Source organism: Benincasa hispida, chromosome 10, assembly GCF_027475165.1.
Source record: "Benincasa hispida cultivar pf3 chromosome 10, pf3_genome.v1.1, whole genome shotgun sequence".
NCBI classification, from domain to species: Eukaryota; Viridiplantae; Streptophyta; class Magnoliopsida; order Cucurbitales; family Cucurbitaceae; genus Benincasa; species Benincasa hispida.
The window spans coordinates 15,818,610-15,840,916 of NC_143487.1; the positions used below are offsets into that span (position 1 = coordinate 15,818,610).

At 31.2% G+C, this 22,307-nt stretch overlaps 1 protein-coding gene and 1 long non-coding RNA gene across 2 annotated transcripts; both read right to left on the reverse strand.

Annotated features, from left to right (window-relative positions):
• Positions 1-8,807: 8,807 nt before the first annotated feature.
• On the reverse strand, positions 8,808-10,704 carry LOC150033135 (uncharacterized). The gene is made up of 2 exons (XR_016524014.1): positions 9,266-10,704; positions 8,808-9,107 (listed from the first exon to the last, which is right to left on the reverse strand). It is a non-coding gene; the product is annotated as an uncharacterized LOC150033135 (long non-coding RNA).
• Positions 10,705-14,601: 3,897 nt separating this feature from the next.
• LOC120087566 (BAG family molecular chaperone regulator 4-like) lies at positions 14,602-19,841 on the reverse strand. The gene is made up of 4 exons (XM_039044371.2): positions 19,497-19,841; positions 19,164-19,417; positions 18,004-18,150; positions 14,602-15,042 (listed from the first exon to the last, which is right to left on the reverse strand). The coding sequence occupies exons 1-4, from the start codon at positions 19,705-19,707 to the stop codon at positions 14,833-14,835; spliced, it is 822 nt and encodes a 273-aa protein (XP_038900299.2). The 5' UTR covers positions 19,708-19,841; the 3' UTR covers positions 14,602-14,832.
• Positions 19,842-22,307: the final 2,466 nt, after the last annotated feature.

Consider the following 22,307-nt stretch of genomic DNA (forward strand, 5'->3'; position numbering starts at 1 on the left):
AGAAGGATCATATGAGGGAACACAGTCCATGTAGTAAAATCGTGTTGTGTGAATTTTCGAACAAAACTGCTGAAGCTTCAACAAGAGTTATTGAAGGGCCTACTACATTAACAAGAGTTGTTGATGGAAGTTCATCTAGTAGGTCAAATCCACCTCAAGAGTTGAGGGAACCTCGACGTAGTGGGAGGGTTACGAACCCACCTGTTCGCTATATGGGTTTCACTGAAATCCTGGCTATGGTAGCCGATGGTGAGATTGAGGATTCGTTGTCTTATAAGAAGGCCATGGAGGATGTTGATCGAGATGAATGGGTCAAAGCCATGGATCTCGAGATGGAGTCTATATACTTCAACTCAGTATGGGATCTTGTAGATCAACCTGATGAAGTTACACCTATAGTTTGTAAATGGATCTACAAGAGGAAACGGGGTGCTGATGGGAAGGTGCAAACCTTTAAGGCTAGACTTATGGCAAAGGGTTATACCCAGGTGGAGGGAATTGACTATGAGGAGACTTTCTTGCCTGTTGCCATATTGAAGTCTATCCGCATCTTCCTATCCATTACCTCATATTATGACTATGAGATATGGCAAATGGATGTTAAGATTTCCTTTTTGAATGATAATCTTGAGGAGGCCATTTATATGGTGCAGCCCGAGGGATTCATAGCCCAAGGTCAAGAACAAAAGGTTTTCAAACTGAATTGGTCCATTTATGGGCTGAAATAGGTGTCTCGATCTTGGAACATAAGGTTTGATACAGTGATCAAATCTTACGACTTTGACCAAAACGTTGATGAGCTTTATGTCTACAAGAAAATCATCAACAGTTCAATAGTTTTCCTAGTGTTATATGTAGACGATATCCTACTCATTGGGAGGTTTACTGACTTCAATTAAGAACTGGCTAGCGACCCAATTCCAAATGAAAGATTTGGGAGAGGCACAGTTTGTTCTTAGTATTCAAATCTTTTGGGATCGAAAGAACAAAGTGCTAGCGCTGTCTCAGGCATCGTACATTGACAAGATGTTGTTCAAGTACTCGATGTAAAACTCCAAAAGGGACCTACTTCCTTTTCGGCATGGAGTTACATTGTCTAAGGAACAGTGTCCTAAGACACCTCAAGAGGTTGAGGAAATGAGACGGGTCCCTATGCATCTACTGTTGACAGTTTGATGTATGCGATGTTATGTACTAGACCTGACATCTGCTACGTTGTGAGGATAGTCAGTAGATATCAGTCTAATCCAAGACAGGGTCATTGGACTACAGTCAAGAACATCCTCAAGTATCTTCAGAGAATGAGGTACTACATGCTCGTGTATGGATCTAAGGATTTGATCCTTATTGGATACACGAACTCTGATTTTCAGACTGATAAGGATTCTCAGAAATTCACTTCAGGATCAGTGTTCACTCTTAACGGAGGGGTTGTAGTATGGCGAAACACTAAGCAGGGGTGCATCGCTAACTCCACGATAGAGGCTGAGTATGCAGCAACTTGTGAAGCTGCTAAGGAGGTCGTTTGGCTCAGGAAGTTCCTGACTGATCTTGAAGTTGTTTCAGATATGTCTAGGCCTATCACCCTTTTATTGTGATAATAGTGGTGCTATGGCGAACTCTAGGGAGCCTAGAAGTCACAAGCACGACAAACATATAAAGAGAAGTATCATCTCATCTGCGAGATAGTGCATCGAGGGGATGTGATCATCATGAAGATCGCTTCGGAGCACAACATTGCTGACCCGTTTACAAAGGCTCTCACGACTATAGTTTTTTAGGGTCACCTATAGAGCATGGGTCTACGGAACCGTCCGCGACTAGACTAGGGCAAGTGGGAGATTTTGTACTAGGCCTTAGTGCCCTAGTTTATTGTTTTGTACTTGTATTTATCTTGTACATCCACTCGCTTTAGGACAAGTGGGAGATTGTTGAGGTTGATTCCCTAAATCTCATAGGGTCCTGTAGTTTGTAAACACGTGTATGAACAAACATTTGTGATGTAATAATATGAGATATTTTCTTAACTGTTGTCTATGAAATATGGGATATTTTAGTTGCATTAACCACAAACCAATCAACTAAGATCCCTGGTTATCGTTGTAACTTAAGCATGTATGTGGAGACATATAAGTGGATCATGCCTTAAGTGATAACATAAATGGTCTGTAGTATATGGATAAAGGAGGGAAACCTTATCGTGGTGACAGTACGGATACGGCCCGCTTTGTAAATGTTACAAGTGTTGTAAAGTACTACATATGGTCTAATCCTGATCATTCATGTGGAAACATGCGAGCGGGGGTATCCTATACAAAGAAGTTTTTATAAGACCGGACTACAAAATGTTTAGTCTTGTTATATAACGCCATTCATGACAGAGACTTTCATTTCACTAGGATGACCATAGGTAACATGACCTTAATCCCAAATCATTCCTATGAGGACGGTCCTTTGATTTGCATGGGTGCAAATGGTCAGATTGCCTACTCAAACCTACCACTTTGGGGATTCGTCTGATTGGGGAGTTGGGAACTCAACTACAGAAGATGGAATTCACTCCTTCCCCCAAGTAGGAGTAAGTAGATAGATTGTTCCCTTAAGGGTTGATTCCGGAGCCTGAACAATGTGGCGCCACACATTTTCTCATGGCCCAAGAAGTGTTCGCTCATAGTAGAACTATGATGTATTATTCGTTAGAGGAATCAGTGGTACTTAAAGAGTTAGATGTAATTACAGGGGCAAAATGGTAAATTGGCCCAACTGTATTTACGAGCGATCTGTGTAGGGTTATCGTACTATTGGTTGGTTATATCCAATGGACATAGAAATATATCTATAGTGAGAAGAGTGCAGCTGTCAGTCTTTAGTGGAGTGTCCGACAGTTAACGGATAGTGGATATCGTGATTAAAGAGTTTAGTCAGTTATTCACGTATCGTTGGAGCTTCAAGCTACAGGTCCATAAGGTCCCCTTGGTAACTCAATGGATTCAAGTTGAGAATTAGTTTTTGGGTTAGTTTGAAGTGTTCAAATTAATAAGAGGGAATTTGATTATATATGATATAATTAAATTGGTTCAATTATATGTGATATAATTGATTTGATGTATTAGATACATTAATTGGAGGAATTGATATAAATATGATTTTTATTAAATAATGGAGAAGAAAACTATGGTTTAAATATTACAAACGATGTGATATTAAAATTATAGATTTTAAATATAATATGATAAGTTAGTTATTATATTTATTTATAATAAAAACAATTATGAGATAATTGTTTAGTTGGTTATTTATTTTCTTCATTTTCCGTGCAAGTGGGAGGTTAATTTCAGTTTTTAATAACTGAAGAATAAAATGAAAATGGCTTTCATTTTATTGGATGATCGCTTCATTATTGGCATAACTGATCTCTCACGAGAGACTATATGATAGTCCTCACGAGAGACTAAACGATCGAGCGAGAGATTACTAGACGATTGCTCACGAGAGCGAGAGATTGCTAGACAATCAAGTACCCACTGTCTATACGATAGACAAAACCTTTCTCCCACTTATTTGATCATGTAGCTCAATCGTATACTTCTTCCTTCCCTCTACCAAATTCTCATAGAGCCCACACCTCCTAGATTCTCACTCTGAGAATACCAAGGTTGCCGAGTGGTAGTGTCGAGGGGTTGCTGTTCGAGGATCAGACAGTTTGTGATTGTGGCTAAAGTGAGAGGTTGCTAGACGATTGCTCACGAGAGCGAGAGGTTTCCAGAAGAAGAGTTCTTCAAAAGTATGTCACTCAATTCCTTTTGTTTTAGTAAGAAAGCATGTTGTAATTTTCTCTATAATGCATAATTGTTCGTGTATGTTTGTTAATGCATTTATTTTTTCACAATAATCTTAGAAAGATCTTGTTTCCGCTCACTGGTTCTCTTGAATAAGAGTTCCTTCAAAACGAGAAATACTAATCAAGTTTTTACTAATTAAAGAAACATGTAATAACCCCTGTAGAATAAGTCCTTAATATTTCCTTTAATATAAGAATTACCAGTAAAGTGAATAGGCAGTTGATTTCCATTTCCAACAATAATCATTTGATTATCTCCATATTCAAAATTGACAGACAGATTTGCAAGATCAGAGGTTAAGTGGTTGGTAGCTCCACTGCCATTTGATTATCCAAATTAAACGTTGATTTTTTTCTTTTTATTATCTATGATTTAAACTTTGTAATTTAAAAAAAAAAACAAAAAACAAAAAAAAGTCCTTTTGTTGATTCAACTATCTAGGTAAGAAAATTGATCAAATTTAGAAAGAAAAATATCACGATAAGAACTAATTAAATTGTTATGAATTTTAAAGTACATTAACTAACTTGTTACATACTAAAATTCATTATTAAATTATTAAAAAAGTAAAGGCTGAATTATACAAAATATCCATAAATTTTATATTTTGTGTCAAAAATATCCGTAGACTTTCAAAAGTTTCAACCTTAAACTTTGAAAAAGAGTTAAAAAATATCCTTGTTAGTTTTGAATTGAAACTTTTAATATTTTGTACCAAAAATACCTCAAAAGTTTCAAAAATACCCTAAAAGTTAAAAAATATTCATATTGTTTTTATTGTTAGTATATAAATAGAAATCATTAATACCCTCTTACTTCTTTATTTTTCCTCTTTTTTCTCCCCTCTTCTTTGGTACCTATACCTTTCTAGTTTCCACCCCTCTTTGTTTGTTTGTTTTTTTTGTTTTTTTTTTTTTAAATATTTCACATTTTTTATCTTAGAAACTAATAAATAAATAAAATTGTCGACTTCAGTTAAGATATATAAATAATAACAAGAAGAAAAAGAACAATGGAAGTACCAAGGGACAACCTTGACTTAAATGTTTTAACAAAATTGTACATTAATAGTTGAATATGTTAAAGCCAAATACTTTTTTTTTTTTTTGTATTTGGCTATTAATTGTTTTGTATATTTTAAAGGAATATTTTGATTTTAGAATTTTGTAATTTTGTGTCATTTTATATTTTAACTTAAAGTTTTGGTTTTTATTTTGGTTGTTGAGAAAATTGGTGTAAATATTGGACAAATATGAAAAAAGTGAAACTATTTATAGGAAAAAGATGAAAATATCTATATTATTTTTTAAAAAATTGGTTCTTTTAGGGATATTTTTGAGATGACACACTAACAATTTCCATTTAGCACTAACGGTAAGGGTACTTTTGAATTTTTTAAAAAAATAAAGATATTTTTGAAATTTTTGAAAATTATGGAATTTTTGACACAAAAAGTGCAAGGATGAAGACATTTTTTATAATTTACCCAAAAGAAAAAATACATGGACTACTTTACAAATTAAAATTCAATGACTAATGGTTACTTTCATAAAAATTCTTCGTGATTTTCAACTTATTTCTATTTTAAAATTCAAAAATTCATGACAAAATCTTTGACCAAATACAACATAATAATAAGCTAAAATAAGTTTCACAAATAATTTACACATCAGAATTAACAACATTATGCAAAGGAAAATCAGATCCCAACGACATGAATTTCTTCAAAGAGATAAAGCGATTTTGGTTAACAAAGGTCATACCAGATGGTGCTTAGGACAAATGGATAATGAAATGACTCTCACTCTTGTGTGAATCTTCTTATTTCATCAACTACGTTCGAAATCTCTCATAAAATTAGTTGACACATTATGTTTAATAGTAAAACAACTTCAAAAGCATCTGACTCCACGATCAAGAGAAGATGCGAGAACACCAAACACTTAAATAAGCTTTTAACAAATGGCTTAAATTAATAAATAAGTACTTCTTAGATATAATTCTTTGAGAATATTATGATTGATATCCAATCATATAGGTAGAAATATTGATTGAATCATATGAGAGTGCCAACTCTTATCCAATGTCCAATATCAACAATTTTTTTAAGGAAATAATTTTACACACATCAAACCATAAATATAATGAATCACAATTATGCCCTTTGGATCCCATTCACAAAAATTCCTAAAAATGTTTTAAAATACATATACATGCACATATAGCCTTTCATCATCTCATGCCAGCCCTAAACATTAAAATATGACATAATTTAATATAGAAAGAAAAATCAGAAATTAAATTTTTTTTTTTTTTTTTAAAAAAAAAGTTCTCTTCAAATTCATCCCTACAAAGTACATAGTTCAAACATACACACAAAATATATATTAAAAGGAACAACAACTAGATCCATTATAGGGTGGTCTAATTTGATTAATTATTACAAATTTCAAAATTTTCTTATTATAAGATATAATAAGAGAAATTTTGATTTAATTTTCGAGCATAGTAAATGGGTTTGATTTGGTAGCAATTTGTGGGCAATTTTCAACCAATTGAAAAGTGCTTCCACTGGCAGCAGTTGTGTTGTTGTTGTTACTGCTTTTCGAAGTCTCCAGCAATTTTAACTGATATGCTTCGTAAATCTCCTTCAGCATATTTCTTTCTCTTTTCAATTCTTCATATTGGGCTGCCCCAAAAATCATTATTAAAATTAAAAAAAAGTATAATAATAATTTAATTTAAGAGAGATTTTCAAAAAGTAAAAAAGAAAAAAAAAGGAGTAAATTATTTACATGAAAGAGCAAAATTATAGAAGCATGATAGATTTCTATTATAATTTTTTTTTATCATTTTTATAAATAGGTTGACATTTCATCTATATGTGAAAATTTCTCTTAATTAATTTTAATTTAATAAAATTTACCTTCTTTGAATAGAAGTTCTCCTGTGTATGCAGATAATTTCTCTTTGATAGAGTAATTTTCGGCTCGGAGCAGTGAATTTTGACGGTCCATGAATTTTAACCTCGGTGAGGTAATTGTTACTTCTGCCTATTTTATTCGTTAAAAAAAAGATCAATGAGTTAATTAAATTAATTAGTTGATATTATTTATTGATTTATGTAATTACTTGAAGGGCTTTGAGTTCTGATTCAAGCTGAGTAATATAATGAAGTTGTTTGAGTCGATACTTTTGAGAGTATTGTCTACTTTGCATCACCCTAGTAAAAAGACAAATTAACCCCTCAGTAAAAAAAAATGTATCTACATGGATAAAAAAATGTCAAGATTGTTTAGTAAAGAACCTTTTTAGTCGCTTGGCTTCAGCGGTGAGGTCTTTATTGGAGTCGGAGAGTTGTGGTTGGTTTTGCTTCGGTAGCAGTGTTGTAGTAGCTTCTCCTTCAGAAAGGATACTTTTGCCCTTTTCATATAGGTTTAAGTTCATGTTGTATTGAATGAATGGTAACTTTTTCTGATCACGGATGGTTGTCATTTTTCCTAAACAAGACGGTGGCAAGGGTGGCAACGCCGCCGTCATCATCGGAATTCCTCCGCCTTGGCTCATCCTCATTTTGTAGCTTTCTTCCATGAGATTGATTAGATGCCTAGAAAACAAAATGTATCATAGTTTAAAGAAAAATCATTTTATATAGTTAAATAAATGTACGTACCTTACCAAGGGAAGAAATAATGAATGAAATGTGTAAGGAAAAATGGTAGGGACAATGTAGCCCTTTTATAAAGCCCTATGATTATGAAAATTAAAAAAATGAACTTTGTTTTTTTTAATTAAATTCTTGTTTATCTATCTTTGTACACCCATCAGTTGCAATATTTGCATGAGACTTAAAGTTGATACCATATAAAGGAGGACTCTTCTTATATTTAAAACATATCTCAATTAACTTATAATAAACTTCATAATTATTTCGAAGTTGTTCGATTATTAACAGGATGAATAGGTAGATTTTTAACGAATATATAGTTGGGTTGATTGAGATTCTTCTTATAAAACTACGAAATCAATAGAACGAAAACGGTACTGTATTAGTTAGATAATCATTGAAACGACTTGTTCTTTAAAAATTAAATAGTGGTCTTAATGGTAGAGGAAAGGCAAAGAAACAGAGAGAAAAAGGGTAAACTAACAAGTTGCCATAAATAACATGTTTGAGAAAGGTAATGTATGAGCCAACTTTCTATGTATGGGAGAAAATATTAAACACAAACCATGATTAATTGTGTCTGATGTGTCATTAAATTTTTAATATATAACAATTTAATTGATGTATTTTTAATTTTGTAACAACTTAAGTTCATATTATGATAAAAAAAAAAAAATCTATTAAATTTTATTTTGCGACAATCTAGTTTTTTTTTTTTTTTTTAATTTATAAATACATTTAGTTTCTAATTAGTTTATTTATCTAAACAGGTAAGAAATCTCATTTAAATTTAGGTCATGTTTACTAATTCATAATTAAAAATTTTACGATCGTAATGGGTTTATATTGTAATAAGCCTCAATCGCAAAAGGAATTTAAAACATTCATTGTTGTTTATTTTCATAAGGAAACTAAATGAAAAGGGGAAATGATGAAAAATTAGTAAAAAAAAAGATGGTCACTACTACAGAAATTGGATTACTTGACGTTTTTTCAATGTCAGATAAAGGGTATACTTGATACTTATAAAAGTATCAACTATTCGAGTGTCAAGTATAGTGTGATAACTTGACTCCGAAAAAAAGTCAAGACAAATGTTTCTTGATACAATTTTCATGTCAAGAAATGTCAAGAAAGATAATATACTTGACATTGGTGGTATGTCAAGTTTATTCGAGTGTCAAGTATAGTGTGATACCCTTTGACGTTTTTTATGTGTCAAGTATATCTCTTTTTGTTTTCAAATTAAATGCTCCAATCGATATTCTCATTTTCTGCCTTGTATTCCAACAATAAAATTACATCAAATAAATAAACATTATATATTTAAGATCTATCAACTCAATATATTCACTAAAAATTCATATGTTCAACTATGAACACTCCTCACAAATTACAACAATATTTCTCTTTCACATGTACATGCACAAAATAAAATCTCAACTATTGCTTTTGTATACAAAACTCAACTTTCAACAATTGTTTAATAAATAACCTCTCAACAAAGTACATTATTTAATCTTTACATTGACCTTTGAAGTCTAAAGATCGAGAACTAAGGGTCAGGCAAGCCATGTTTAAGCAAGTCAACCTACAAACTAGAATAAAGAGCGATAACATCAAATTTCAAAATATATAAATAAGTATTAAAATAAACAACGTAATCCAACCTACAAAAAGTTAAATAATAATGGTTACAAAACGCAAATTCCAGCAACTATGTAACAATTCCAAAAGAGTTTCAAGGCCTCAATACCTATCAAAACGTCCAAACACCGTTAACTTTGTTGGATATTAACTCGAGCCTCGACCAACTTTCCTGAAAAGAAAACAAAAGAGGAACAAGAACACTCATACACTGATTTATTTGTCCAGTCTGAATATACATCAAACCAAAGTTTAATAACAAGTTACTAAAAGTTACCAAATTTTCCAAAGTCAAAACCTTGCAACCCCGCACTACACGCTTCCAATCTTCAAACACTGCTACAACTTGAATTTATGATGGGTTTTTATCAGAACTAACCCAAAATCAAACAATAATCAAGATTACCAAACCTTACCCAAAACAAGGATTGGAGGTGCTCGACTACAGATCTGGGCGGGGCTGGGAGCGTTCGGCTACAAATCTGGGTGGGGCTGAAGCGACGGAAGCGTTCGGCTACATATTTGGGCACGACTGAGCAGACGACAAGGGAGAGGGTTGGCGCGGCTGAGCAGATGACAGAATGAAAAACTCAATAACAGCAGCGCGAACGGAAGCAGGGAGAGAATGAAGGCTGATGACAGCTTGGGCTCTCGGGCTCACGGAAGAAGAAAAAAAATTGGGGGGAAGGGGAAGGTCATGAGTGAGATGGTGAAGTAGGAGAGAAAGAATTTTAATTTGAGAGGAAAATGAAAATAGGAGAGGGAAATATTATTTTATTTGATCATTTTGGTAGGAGGAAAACCAAATTTGAGAGGAAAATGAAAATGGGAGAGGGAGGGAAACAAAAAATAAAGTCTCTACACGATCGCTAAGTAAAGTAAATGAGGAGAGAAAGAGTTTTTAATTTGAGAGGGAAATGAGAATAGTAAGTCTCTACACGATCGCTGAGTAACACTAGATGATCGCCCACAAGTACCCCGTAATCGCTTACACAGAACTACACGATCACTTACTAGTTTCTATACGATCGCCTACCAAATGTTATACAATCGCCTATCAAATGCTACACGATCGCTAAGTAACATTAGACGATCGTCCACAAACACCCCGCGATCGCTTACCCAGAACTACACGATCACTTACAAAACATTACATGATCGCTTACTAAATGTTATACGATCAACTACCAAAAGCTACACGATCGCTGAGTAACACTAGACGATCGCCCACAAACACCCCGCGATTGCTTACCTGGAACTACACGATCGTTTACAAAACATAACACGATTGTTTACTAGTTTCTATACGATTGCCTACCAAATACTACACGATCGCTGAGTAACACTAGACGATCGCCCACAAACACTCCGAGATCACTTACTCGGAACTACACGATCGCTTACAAAACATTACATGATCGCTTACCATTTTCTATACGATCGCCTACCAAAGGCTATACGATCGCATACCAAAAGCTACACGATTACTTAATAACACTAGACAATCGCCCACAAATACCCCGCGATCACTTACCCAGAACTACACGATCGCACATTACACGATCGCTTACCAGTTTCTATATGATCGCCTACCAAATGCTATACGATTGCTTACCAAATGCTACACGATCGCTTAGTAGAAGTAGACGATGAGCGGCATATAATTGGAGGCCTATCAAATATCTGAAATATTTCGTCAATCTCTGCTTTTTTAACCCTTTTACTTGATACGAAAAAAATGTCAAGTAAGAGCTTCTTATACTTGACACGTGAAATGTGTCAAGTAAGACCTTATATTACTTGATACGAAAATCGTGTCAAGTAAAGGTTTGCATGAAAATATCCGAAATATTCCGTCAATCTTCGCTTTTTTAACCCTTTTACTTGACACGAAAAGAATGTCAAGTAAGAGCTTCTTATACTTGACACGTGAAATGTGTCAAGTAAGACCTTATATTACTTGACACAAAAATCGTGTCAAGTAAAGGTTCGCTTGAAAATACCCGAAATATTCCGTCAATCTCCGCTTTTTTAATCCTTTTACTTGACATTTTTTTATTCAAAATCATATTACTTGATCTTTTTTTCCACAGAAACGTCAAGTAATTAAAAACTACATGTGTCAAGTAATCTAGATTTTATAGTAGTGGGTGTAGGTTCCACATAATTACGATTATAGAACTATAAACAACAACAAATGTAATCAAATGGAATACATCTTTCAAATTATCATTGATGGATTACATGAACAAGGAGGTAAACATGGCCAATAAATAATAACTTGTTTCAAAATTTAAAGTTTAAAAACTAAAAATTTAAAAGTTACATAATAAAGGTTAGAGATGGAATTGCACAAAAAATGAACATAGAGAGACGTTTGGTAACCATTTGATTTAAAAAAAAAAAAAAAATTAAGCTTGTTTCCTTTCAAATATTTAGCAGGGGTGTTTGTGGGTTGGGTTGTCCAACCAAATTGTTCAAATTGTAAGTTTCGTCTGAAGGATCTCATACCGAGAGATCCATGAGTGGGCTTAGATCGCTCCGATTTCATAGTGACCAAAACATAAACAATATACATTCCATACTAACAGTTATGCATATTAAATCCATCAACGACATGCTCAGAGTACAATAAAACACAGAGAAAAGGGGTTCATACCAGAGGAAGACTGTCTTTGTATGTTGAACCCACAGCAGCGGAAAACTTCTACCAATCTACCAGCACCTAACGAGTCTGTCGACTGTTACTACACGATCCGAACGTACACGAATAAGATCGCGGGGACAATACCACCACAAGGAAAACCCGAGTATCCTCGGCGTCAAAAACCCAAAGAGTGGGCTCTGGTGAGTTTAGTAAAGGACGGAGGAGAAGACTTCCTGTAGACGATAAGCGCGGGCGAGAAGAACTCTGCTATCGTATAGCGGAGACGCTTATCATATAGTAGAACTATACGATTGTTTAGGAAAAACTAGATGATCGTTTAGGAAAGTGATATACGATCGTTTAAAGAACGCGTGAACTAGACGATCGTTTAGACGAATGAGATTCTATCGTATAGGCTCTCGCGATCGCTCTTTCACGGTTTCTTTTTGGGTGCAGGATATTAAAAATGCATGACTGAATTAATTCCGCAAAATGAAAATGATTTTCAAACTTTAACCCCGCCGGTTACCATAACCTTCACGGCCCCATCTTCCCACGTTCAAACGTGAATTAATTGGTTAATTATTAAATAATTAATCAATTAATTTAATTAATAAATATAATCATATTATATTTATATCCTATAGTTTGATATCATATATCTACTATAGTATTTTTCCTCTACGTGATATAAATTATATTTATATCTAATTTCCTCTAAAATAATATATCTCATATATTTAGCCAATTATATCATATATAATTAACCAGTCCAATTATATCATATATAATTGAACTTCCTCTTGTCAATTTGAACATTTCAAATTAACCCAAACATTGGTTCTCAACTTTATTTAAGCTACCAAGGTGACCTAATGGACCTATGACTCGAAGCTCCAACGGTACGTGAATAGCAGACTAAACTCTTTAGCCACGAGATTCACCATCCGTTAACTGTCAATGATTCTACTAAAGACCAACAGCTGAACTCTTCTTACCACAGATATATTTATGTGTCCATTGGATATAACCAATAATGAGTACAATGACCCTTCACAGATACTCGTAAGTACAATTGGGCCAATTTACTGTTTTATCCCTGTAGTTACATCTCACTCCTTAAGTACCACAGTAGTGCCCGAAGCGCTTGCTTAGCAACCAAAGCTAGCTTACTATAACGAACAATACAACATAGTCCAACTATGTGTGAACACCTCTCGGGCTAAGAGAATGTGTGTGGCACCACATCGTTCAAGCCCCGGAATCAGCCCTTAAGGGAGCCATCTATCGACTTGCCCCTGCCTCAGGGAAGGAGTGAATTCCGTCTTGTGTAGTTGAGTTCCCAGCTCCCAAATCAGACAAATCCCCAAAATGGTAGGTTTGAATCGGCGACTTGGCCACTCGCACCTATACAAATCAAATGACCGCCCTCAATGGTAAAAGTTCCCAACTCACTCAGGATTTATGTCATGTTACCTATGGTCATCCTAGTGAAGTGAAGTCTCTGTCATGGACGATGTTATATAACGAGACATAACACTTCGTGGTCAGGTCTTAACTCTTTGTATAGGACGCCCCCGCTTGCATGTCCCCAACACGAATGATCAGGATTAGATCATCTGTGGCAAATCACAACACTTGTGACCATTCCATAAAGCGGGCCGCGTCTGTAGCATCACTAGGATAAGGTTTCCCTCCTATATCCATATACTACAGACCATTTTGGTTATCACTCAATACATGATCCACTTGTTTGTTACCACATACATGCTTGAGTCACATACAGATAACCAGGGATTTTATGTTTATTGATTTGTGGTAAAACAAATAAAACAAGTAAATGAGCAAAATAACAAGATGTGAAGTAAATATCATATATTAACAATCACAAGTGTTCGTATATACTATTTACAAACTACAGGACACGAGACTTTAGGGCATCAACCTCAACATCATCAGCCTAAATAACCTTTATTAAATAATGAGCTCAACTCAACCCAATTATCATGGAACATTTAGATTGAGTTGGCTCGGATTATCCGAATCATCTATTTAAAACTTTGTTCAAAATATAAGTAAAATGTTAAAATATAAAAATTTTATTTAAGTATTTCTATATATTGAATTAAGATTAACTATTCAATTTTAATTTATATTATGAAAATTTTCTTTTCAAAGTGCTAAGAGAATAAATTATCCAAAAAAATCATGAAAGTAAATAAAATAAATATATGTATATATAGTTATATCATAAGTAAAAAGAACATACTTTTGAAAATTCATAAAATGTTCGGGTTGATTTGGATTATTTTAGTTGAACCCATGAACTTACCCAATTCATACAATTTTTATATTTGAACCCAGCCCAACTTAAATGAGTTGATAACTCAACTCAAACCATGTGAGTTGGGTTGGGTTTATCGAGTTTTTCGAGTTATCGTGTTTTTTGAACACTCTTATTTGTTACAATAATTTTCATATTTCTTAAGTAAAGAGTTGAATTTGTAGCTAAATTTCACAAACAAAAACAAGTTTTAAAGATTACTTTTTAAGTTTTAAAAATTAATTTGATTTTTGAAAACATTGATTAAAAATAAAAGATAATAAAACTAAAAATTTAGATAGAAGAGATATTTATAAGCATAATTTTCAAAAATTAAAAATAAAAAATTTAATAATTTTCAAACGAGCTAAATTATTGTAAAGATAAAAGTACATGATTTATAAATGTGAGAGATTAAATTATTACTTCTTTATGCAAGGACAATATTAAGAAAACATAAAAGTAAGTGAAGGAATTTTGTCAAAATAATAAGAATAATAATATTCCACTAAACCAAACATCACACTACACGTTCGTATTGGGCTTATACAGAGCCCATTTGGGCCCAATATCACATTGCAGCCCATTATTCCAGCCCAAATGAAGCCATATGTACACAAATGTCTCAATTCAATTCGATTCGATTCGGTTTAGTTTCATTAAGATTTAGACAAAAATTGGACAAAAATGGGAGAAAGAGAAGCAATTAATCAAAGAGCTCCCAATCATGAGTTATTTTTGTAGAGCTGATGGTGAGTTTTGAAGTTGGAGGAATAAGGCTACCAAATCCAGAATCAAATGCCTCCCATTTAGCTGTTGCACTTGAAACTATTTTCTTTGTTGTTTGGTTCAAAGGATTTGAGATTCTAGCCTTCAAGTTGTCAAGTGTGTCCACTAATTTCTGTACCCTAACAACCTGTTTTGTTACAAAAATTACTGGTCATTTCCTCTCGCAGAATATTACAAATGTTACTCTGGAAAAGTGAATTATAGCTCAACAATAATTGATATATATTTTTTTTCTTAAAGTTAGAGGTTCGGATTTCTATTCTCTACTAGTTGTACTAAAATAAATTATATTGTAAATTTTTTTTATCGTTGATTCTTAACTTTGAATTAGGTTTATATTTGATTTATTTAACTAAAACTAAGGTTTAAATACTATTTTAGTCTTGTAATTTTAAAAATGGACTATTTTGGTCATTTTTATCTCTTCATTTTTGTTAATTGTCAAGGGGACCAAAATGGAGACTTTCTAAAAGTACTAAAGCTAAAATGGATATTTTGAAAGCACGTAGACCAAAATAACTAAAGGTAAAAGTTAAATTATAAATTTGATTTTTATAGTTTGGAGAAAATTAAAATTTAGTCCCTATAGTTTGATAAAACCTCATAAATAACATCTATGATGGTTTTATCAAACTACATAGACTAAAATCTAATTATAAACCATATGGATCAAATATTAACTTTATCCAAATTATAGAGATTAAATTTACAATTAAACTAAAGTTAAAAATATGAGAAGTAAAATAAAGCAACAATAAAAAAAATACATAAACCAAAGTAATATTTAAACTTAAAAATATATCTGGTGTACATGCCACATCAACATTTCTATTATTTCTATTTCATCTTATTCATGATCAGTGGCTAAATAGAAGTTTGATACAGAATTTTGGGGCATAAATGGAATTTCCTTCTTTAATCTATTATTTATTTATATTGAATAGAGAATGTCCCACATAAAATTGTCACATCAAGGGAAAGAATTAAAATACTTTGTTCTATTTCTGCAATTTTTTTTATATTTTATTATTTTTGAAAATTTTGAGCATAATTGATAAATTATTAATTATCATTTTAAAGTACATTTCAATTTTGTTGAACTCATAGACCCTATAATTACACCTTCATTCATCTATTTACAATTTATATTCATTGAATTTCATACAATTTTAAGAGACTTTCATTATTTTTAATTATTTCAAGTTTGATAGCCCTAGGGGAGCACCAGCTACCTAACCCATTAATGATTAAACTATCATTTTTTTTTATTATAAATACCAAAATTGGAAAAGAAAAAAGTTACAGTATTTATTCAATTTTAGTTCCTATATTAATGTCTAGTTCTAATTTATGTATTTTTAATAAATCTTAAGTTTAGTTTAGTGGGTTAAATTGACTAAATAATAACAATAATTTACATTTAAAGAATTATAATAGGATGAATATGTTTTCAAATTTTAAGGTGAAAATGCTAATAAATAACAAAATTATTTTGAAAAAAAATAATAAACAAGTAGAGCTAAATTTAAGATTTTTTATATAGTACATAGACTACAATTATACATTTTAAAGTATATAAACTAAAATTAAACACATTTTAGAGTATATGAACTAAAATAATGTTTTAAAAAATAAATAAAAAAGAAAATGACATAAGATTAATATTTATTTTATCAAAATATAATGAGTGGTCAATTCTATAATGTCAATGTTTTTTAATCCTAAAATCAAGAGCAAATATCAATTTATATCCTTAAACTTTTGAGTGTTGTATCAAATTAAATCATAAATTAATAATTATATTAATTTAAACCATGAACTTTGGAGTTGTATCCATTTAAATCTCAAACCAATAATTATATCAATTTAAACCACGAAATATTATAAGTGTTTCAATGTGAACCCTAAACTTTCATAATTGTATCAACTTAAACCTTTTATTATGTTTTATTTGGATACACTCATGAAAGTTCAGGGTTTAAATTGATATATTTATGAAAGTTCAAGGTTTAAATTGATACACTTATGAAAGTTCAGGTTCAAATTGATATAATTATTAATTTGGGATTTAAATCGATACAACTTTAAACGTTCAAGGGTTAAATTAATACAACCCTCAAAATTTAGAGTTTGAATTGATATTTAAGGTTTAAATTGAAACAACTTCCAAGATTTAAGGGTATAAATTGATATTTATCTTCAAATTAAAGCCATGAATAAATACCTTATCCGATCATTATATGAATAATTGAAGATCTAAATAATCATTTATATATCTTTTAAATGTTTTTTTCCAAAAAAAATGTAGATATATGTTAGTTATTATTGTTTCAGAAGTTTCAGTTTAATCATTTTGAAATTTCAATTTTATATCCTTACTGTTAAATTTAATGGATGTTAAATTAAATATGACTAAAGTAAGTTTATTATCAAAGATACAATTTAAAAATTATTAGACTAAATTATAAAAATTATCTCTAAATTGTAACTTTTATTTTGAAAGATGCTCTTTTTTCCCCCAAAAAAAGTTTAAATATTATGGTCTTGGATATTTTTGTAAGGTTTTAAAACCAAGTAAAAATTCATTAAATTACCAGATAAAAATATAAACTTGAAAATGTGTTTGGAGATCTAGAATAGTGTAATGATTCAAATTTTTATTCTAAGTCACTGTCACATAATTTCAAGTCGTTTCAATTCCAATCTAGTTTCTAAGGAATGTCTACTTCAATGGTAGTTTTGAAAACATCTATGAAATGTCAAAGATAATATTGTAACTTTTGAAAGAATAAGAGATACTTTTTAAATAAATGACAAAATTTAGAGATATTTTTTTTATAATTTAACCAAATTATTAAATGGAAGAAATTAAATTGAACAAAAACACTTTAGCAATGGTAGACATAATAACATAAATGTAAGAAAAGTTATTTGAAGGTTGATATTGTGAGCTTAGCATGGTTAGATGTAGGAAACAAAATGGGTTAAATCACCTTAAATTTGTTTACCTTAATTATATATTATAAACTGATATGTTAAGGTGAGTTTAACTTAGTTAGTGATAATTGATATACGATTCAATAATTACCTGAGTTCTTCTCTGAAGTTTGGAATCGGTATCAGTCTCGATTGCATCCAATTTCAACAATTGCATCATCAACAACTCTGTCAATAAATTTACTTCCTTCTCCTCCACCCTCTTTCCGCCACTAACCCCACCTTCCACCGCCGCAACCTGTATTTAAGAACCTCAATTTATTCACTCCTCACATTTATTTTTTTATGTATTTATTTAGCCTCTAAATTTTCAAAAAGTAATTCAATGAATTATATATTGAATTTTTAATTCTATCTCAAATAGGTCCTTAAATTTTATACACGTCTATTAGATCTTAAGCTTGCAATATATATAATAAATCTTTAATATATTCAAATTTATTAAAGTCTTATTTAATTTTTTAAATTTATGTTTATTTTCTCCCTTTTTTTCCCACAAATTTTTCCACCTTTGTTAAGGAAATAGAATTCTTATCAAAACTTCTTTTAGAAAACGAGATTTTTACTATCAATTTTCAAAAACTTAAACTGGTTTTTTTTTTTAAAAAAAAAAAAGACCGAGAATTCAAATGTAAATGTGAATATCATAATAAATAAATAAATATAAACTTCAAACAAAAACCAAAAAACTAAACAAAATTGTTAGAGATTAAAGCCTTAAAATTTAATTGAATTATTAGTTATAAAATTGAACTTTTATGTCTAGTGGAATTATAAAATATTGTGTATAGTAGAGTGCGAACTCCAAAATTTATCAAAGAAATTAATGATTTATTATAAACACAAAATATTAAAAAGATTAAAATATCATTTTAATCATAGAATTTGAAGTTTGTTCCATTTGTAATCTTTTTCAATAATCTAATTTTAAGATCAATTTAAAATGGATTTGAGAAAAAAGTGTTTTTTTAAAAAGAAAATAGTAATAATTTTTATTTAAACCTTTTGATAAAAACTATTGAAAATACCCTTATATTTTTAATAAAGCTTAAATTTAATCATTGAAAGTTATTTTTTTTATCGAAATTAGTCAAATAAGAGGCTAAATTTAAATCTTATTCAAAGTACATAAATTAAAATAATTGAAAAGAACTTCAAAGTATAAAGTTAAAAATGATATGTTTCTAAGTACATAATACAAACAAATAAAAAAAAAATATCTTTTTAGACTAAATTTGTGATTTAACGAACCTTTTCGGAGAGTTTGTCGACCTCTGCTCTGATCTCCGCCAGTGCTTCACCGGCGGCAAGGGTATTCTTCTTCTTCATCTCTTCAAGCTTCCTCTCTTTAGTAGCAGGATCTTCCATGAGTATAAGTTTCGACATGTCGTTCACACCTGCCATATGCAACCACTCGTCGTTCTCCTTCTCCTTCCCTTTAAACAACAATCTCTGTTCCCTCGGCTCCAACCCTGTCTGTCGTCGTAAAACCGTCTTCAAATCCCCTTTCCCAATAACAAAAATTAACAATTCAGCCTTCAAAGGAAAAACCCAAAAAAAACCCAAATTCAAATGATAGTATACCAAATGTTGAATGAGAATCGACGGTGATTTGATGACGGTAAGAGCCATGAGAGACTTTGATTGTAATGAAACGCTCCGAATTCGAATCGGAACCCGAACCAACATGTCGTTTCTGAACAATCATTCCACCTGGTCGGAGCTCCCAATCTACGTCTCCTCTTCCATACTCTTCGCTGCTAATTTGGCTTCCTTTTGAACTCCATTTTTTCATCTCTTTCTCACCAAACCAAGTTTTTCTTTTTCTTTTTTTCTTTCACAAATTGGTTGGAAGATGTGAGAGCGTGAGTGAAATGAAAGCGAAATTATAACAAAAGAAGAGGGGCAACGAAGGAAAAGAGAGAGTGGTCACTGAGGAATTATTCTATCAGGTCGTTTCTATGTGGCTGACAATTATGTTGGTTTTTTTTTTCTAATTTTATGTTTATTTGGTATCTAAACTTTTAAAAGTATCTAATAAATTTATAAATTTTTTTTTAGGAAAATAGGTTTTCATAATGTCATTTATTGAATCCAACATTAAGAAAAGTGTATTTATTACATGGAAAAACTATCATTGTTGGTTGTTTATTGATTTTTCAATTAGGTCAAAAATCAATTTTAAATTTTGTGTTTATTAAGTTTTTCGACTTATAATTTTGAATGTAATAGGTATATGATGTATTAATTAATTGGTGATTGATCTATTTGATATAGATTTGAATTTAAGGTATTGAAAATTCTAAAAGTTCAACTTTATGTTAAGTAGATATATCAATTTAAAAAACTTAAGTTTTGTTTGGTAACTATTTGATTTCTAAAAATTAAAATGATTTCTTCTCAATTTCTTACAACGGTTTGCATCTTTCTCAAGTGTAAGAGTTGAATTCTTAATTGAATTTGAAAACTAAAAACAAATTTCTAAAACTCACTTTTTGTAGGTTTTAAAATTTGGCTTGATTTTTTAAAATATTGGGAAAAAAGTAACTAACAAAACAAGAAATTTAGAAGTAGAACCGTAAAAAAATGGTTATCGAACAAAACTTTAGAGATCTATTGTGCACAAAATTAAAAAGTTTAAAAATCTATCAAGTAAAATTTAATATTTAAAACTTAATTGATACGAAATTAGAAGTTTAATAATTTAACTGATGTGAGATACCTATTTAAATTGAACACGTAACTAAAAGTGTAAGAATTAAATAGATGTAAATTTGAAAGTTAAAGAAACTTATAATTTGGTCTAAAATAAAATTTAGGTTAAATTATTATGAGATAGCACACCAAGGTTAAATAATGTTTCAAGTGTCAAGTGGGTTGATGAAAGGGACCTCCAAACAGTCATTACAAACAGCGGTTGGTCGGTTACAACTTTAATGTTTGTGATAAAAAAAGAGGACGATACCTGTCCAACTGTCCCCCTCGTACGACAATTTCTTTAATTGGGCCATTGGCCCACATTTTTGGGCTCTCAAGGCCCACATGTACCGTGGGCTTCGTGAGGCCTCTGACCATGGCTTGATCTTGATGTGATATAAAGCTCTTGGTGGGCTTAACCCATGTGATGAACATGGGTTATGCTTTGTGCAATGATGTTATTGGGCCCAAGCCCATGGATTTTGGTGTTTGGCTGTTGATCTTAGTAATTTGATCGTATATTATTAATTTAATTTAGGATTGACCAGACAAATAGCAAAGTTTAAATCTTTATCTGAAAAATTAGTAAAAAATTCTCAAAATAGTAAAAATGGCAAAACGGATTAAATGTTAAAAATAATAATTAGTAATTGTCAAAATTACTACCAAGCCAACCCACATGCATAAATTTTAAAGTCAGGGTTTTCAAAACCATTTTAAAACAACAATACACTCTAGCTAAACAATTATCATGATAAATAATGCATTTTGATAAGTATCTAATCTACACTTACAACAAAGTATTAGCACCCTAAACAAGACATTCATTTAAACTAAAAACACAACTAAATCTATTGCCAACAAAATCAAATTAGGGATTTCAAGACAGTAATGAGTATGAAGAGGAAGAAGAGAACCTTGAAGAGACATATGAAAACGTGCAAGATGAAAGGAAAGATAATGAAGAAAAAAAAATCGCAAAATCATGGCAAAACAATCTAATGGAGAGTCAAACAAGTCAGATCCTTGCAATGAATTTCAAATGAAGTTTTATTTGGCTTAGTAGTATTAGTTCAAAATTGTTTCTAAGAGCAAGCAAATAAACCGGCTTTCTTCAATATAGACTTGCTCCTAAAAAGTGAACCTACTTTAATGAGAATACCAAATTGAAATGACTCAAAATCTTGAAAATTATTGATTTTAGTGTTGCACTCATTAGGTTGGGAAGAAGGATCAATTCCTACTAATTCATTATTCAAATACAATTATTTTGTTCAGGGCAACAAATGAGAGGTGGTAAACCACTACACATAAATCAATTTGGGGGGACTATGATAAAACTGTCATCGACCACAAAATATTTTATCTTCAACAATCCTAATAAGATTTGAATTGGTGGAACCAACTTGGTACATTGTCAAACAAGATATAGTTAACTCACCCAAGGAGAAAAGCTTACCTTGGATATATTCAATAAGTTAACTCATCGGAGGGGAAAAATTTACCTTAGATATATTCAACAAATGGTTGGAACGATGAATTTGATGGAATATGCACCTCAAGAGCTTGAAAACCGTCAAATAGAAGTCTAATTCATTGTAGAACCATAACAAAAACAATAGCTTGAAAAGAAAACAAAAAACAAACAAAAAATGGATAGTCACTTTGTGTCAATAACAAAAATCATCTTAAGATAGT

Bases quoted from the DNA above. Each gene is read 5' to 3' on its own strand.
- LOC120087566 (XM_039044371.2), bottom strand. From the start codon at position 19,707: ATGAAAAAATGGAGTTCAAAAGGAAGCCAAATTAGCAGCGAAGAGTAT. The intron at 18,151-19,163 runs GTTCGTTAAATC...TCTTAAATACAG, and splicing joins TCGACAAACTCTCCGAAAAG to GTTGCGGCGGTGGAAGGTGG. The intron at 15,043-18,003 runs GTAATTATTGAA...GTAACAAAACAG, and splicing joins AACTTCAGAGAAGAACTCAG to GTTGTTAGGGTACAGAAATT.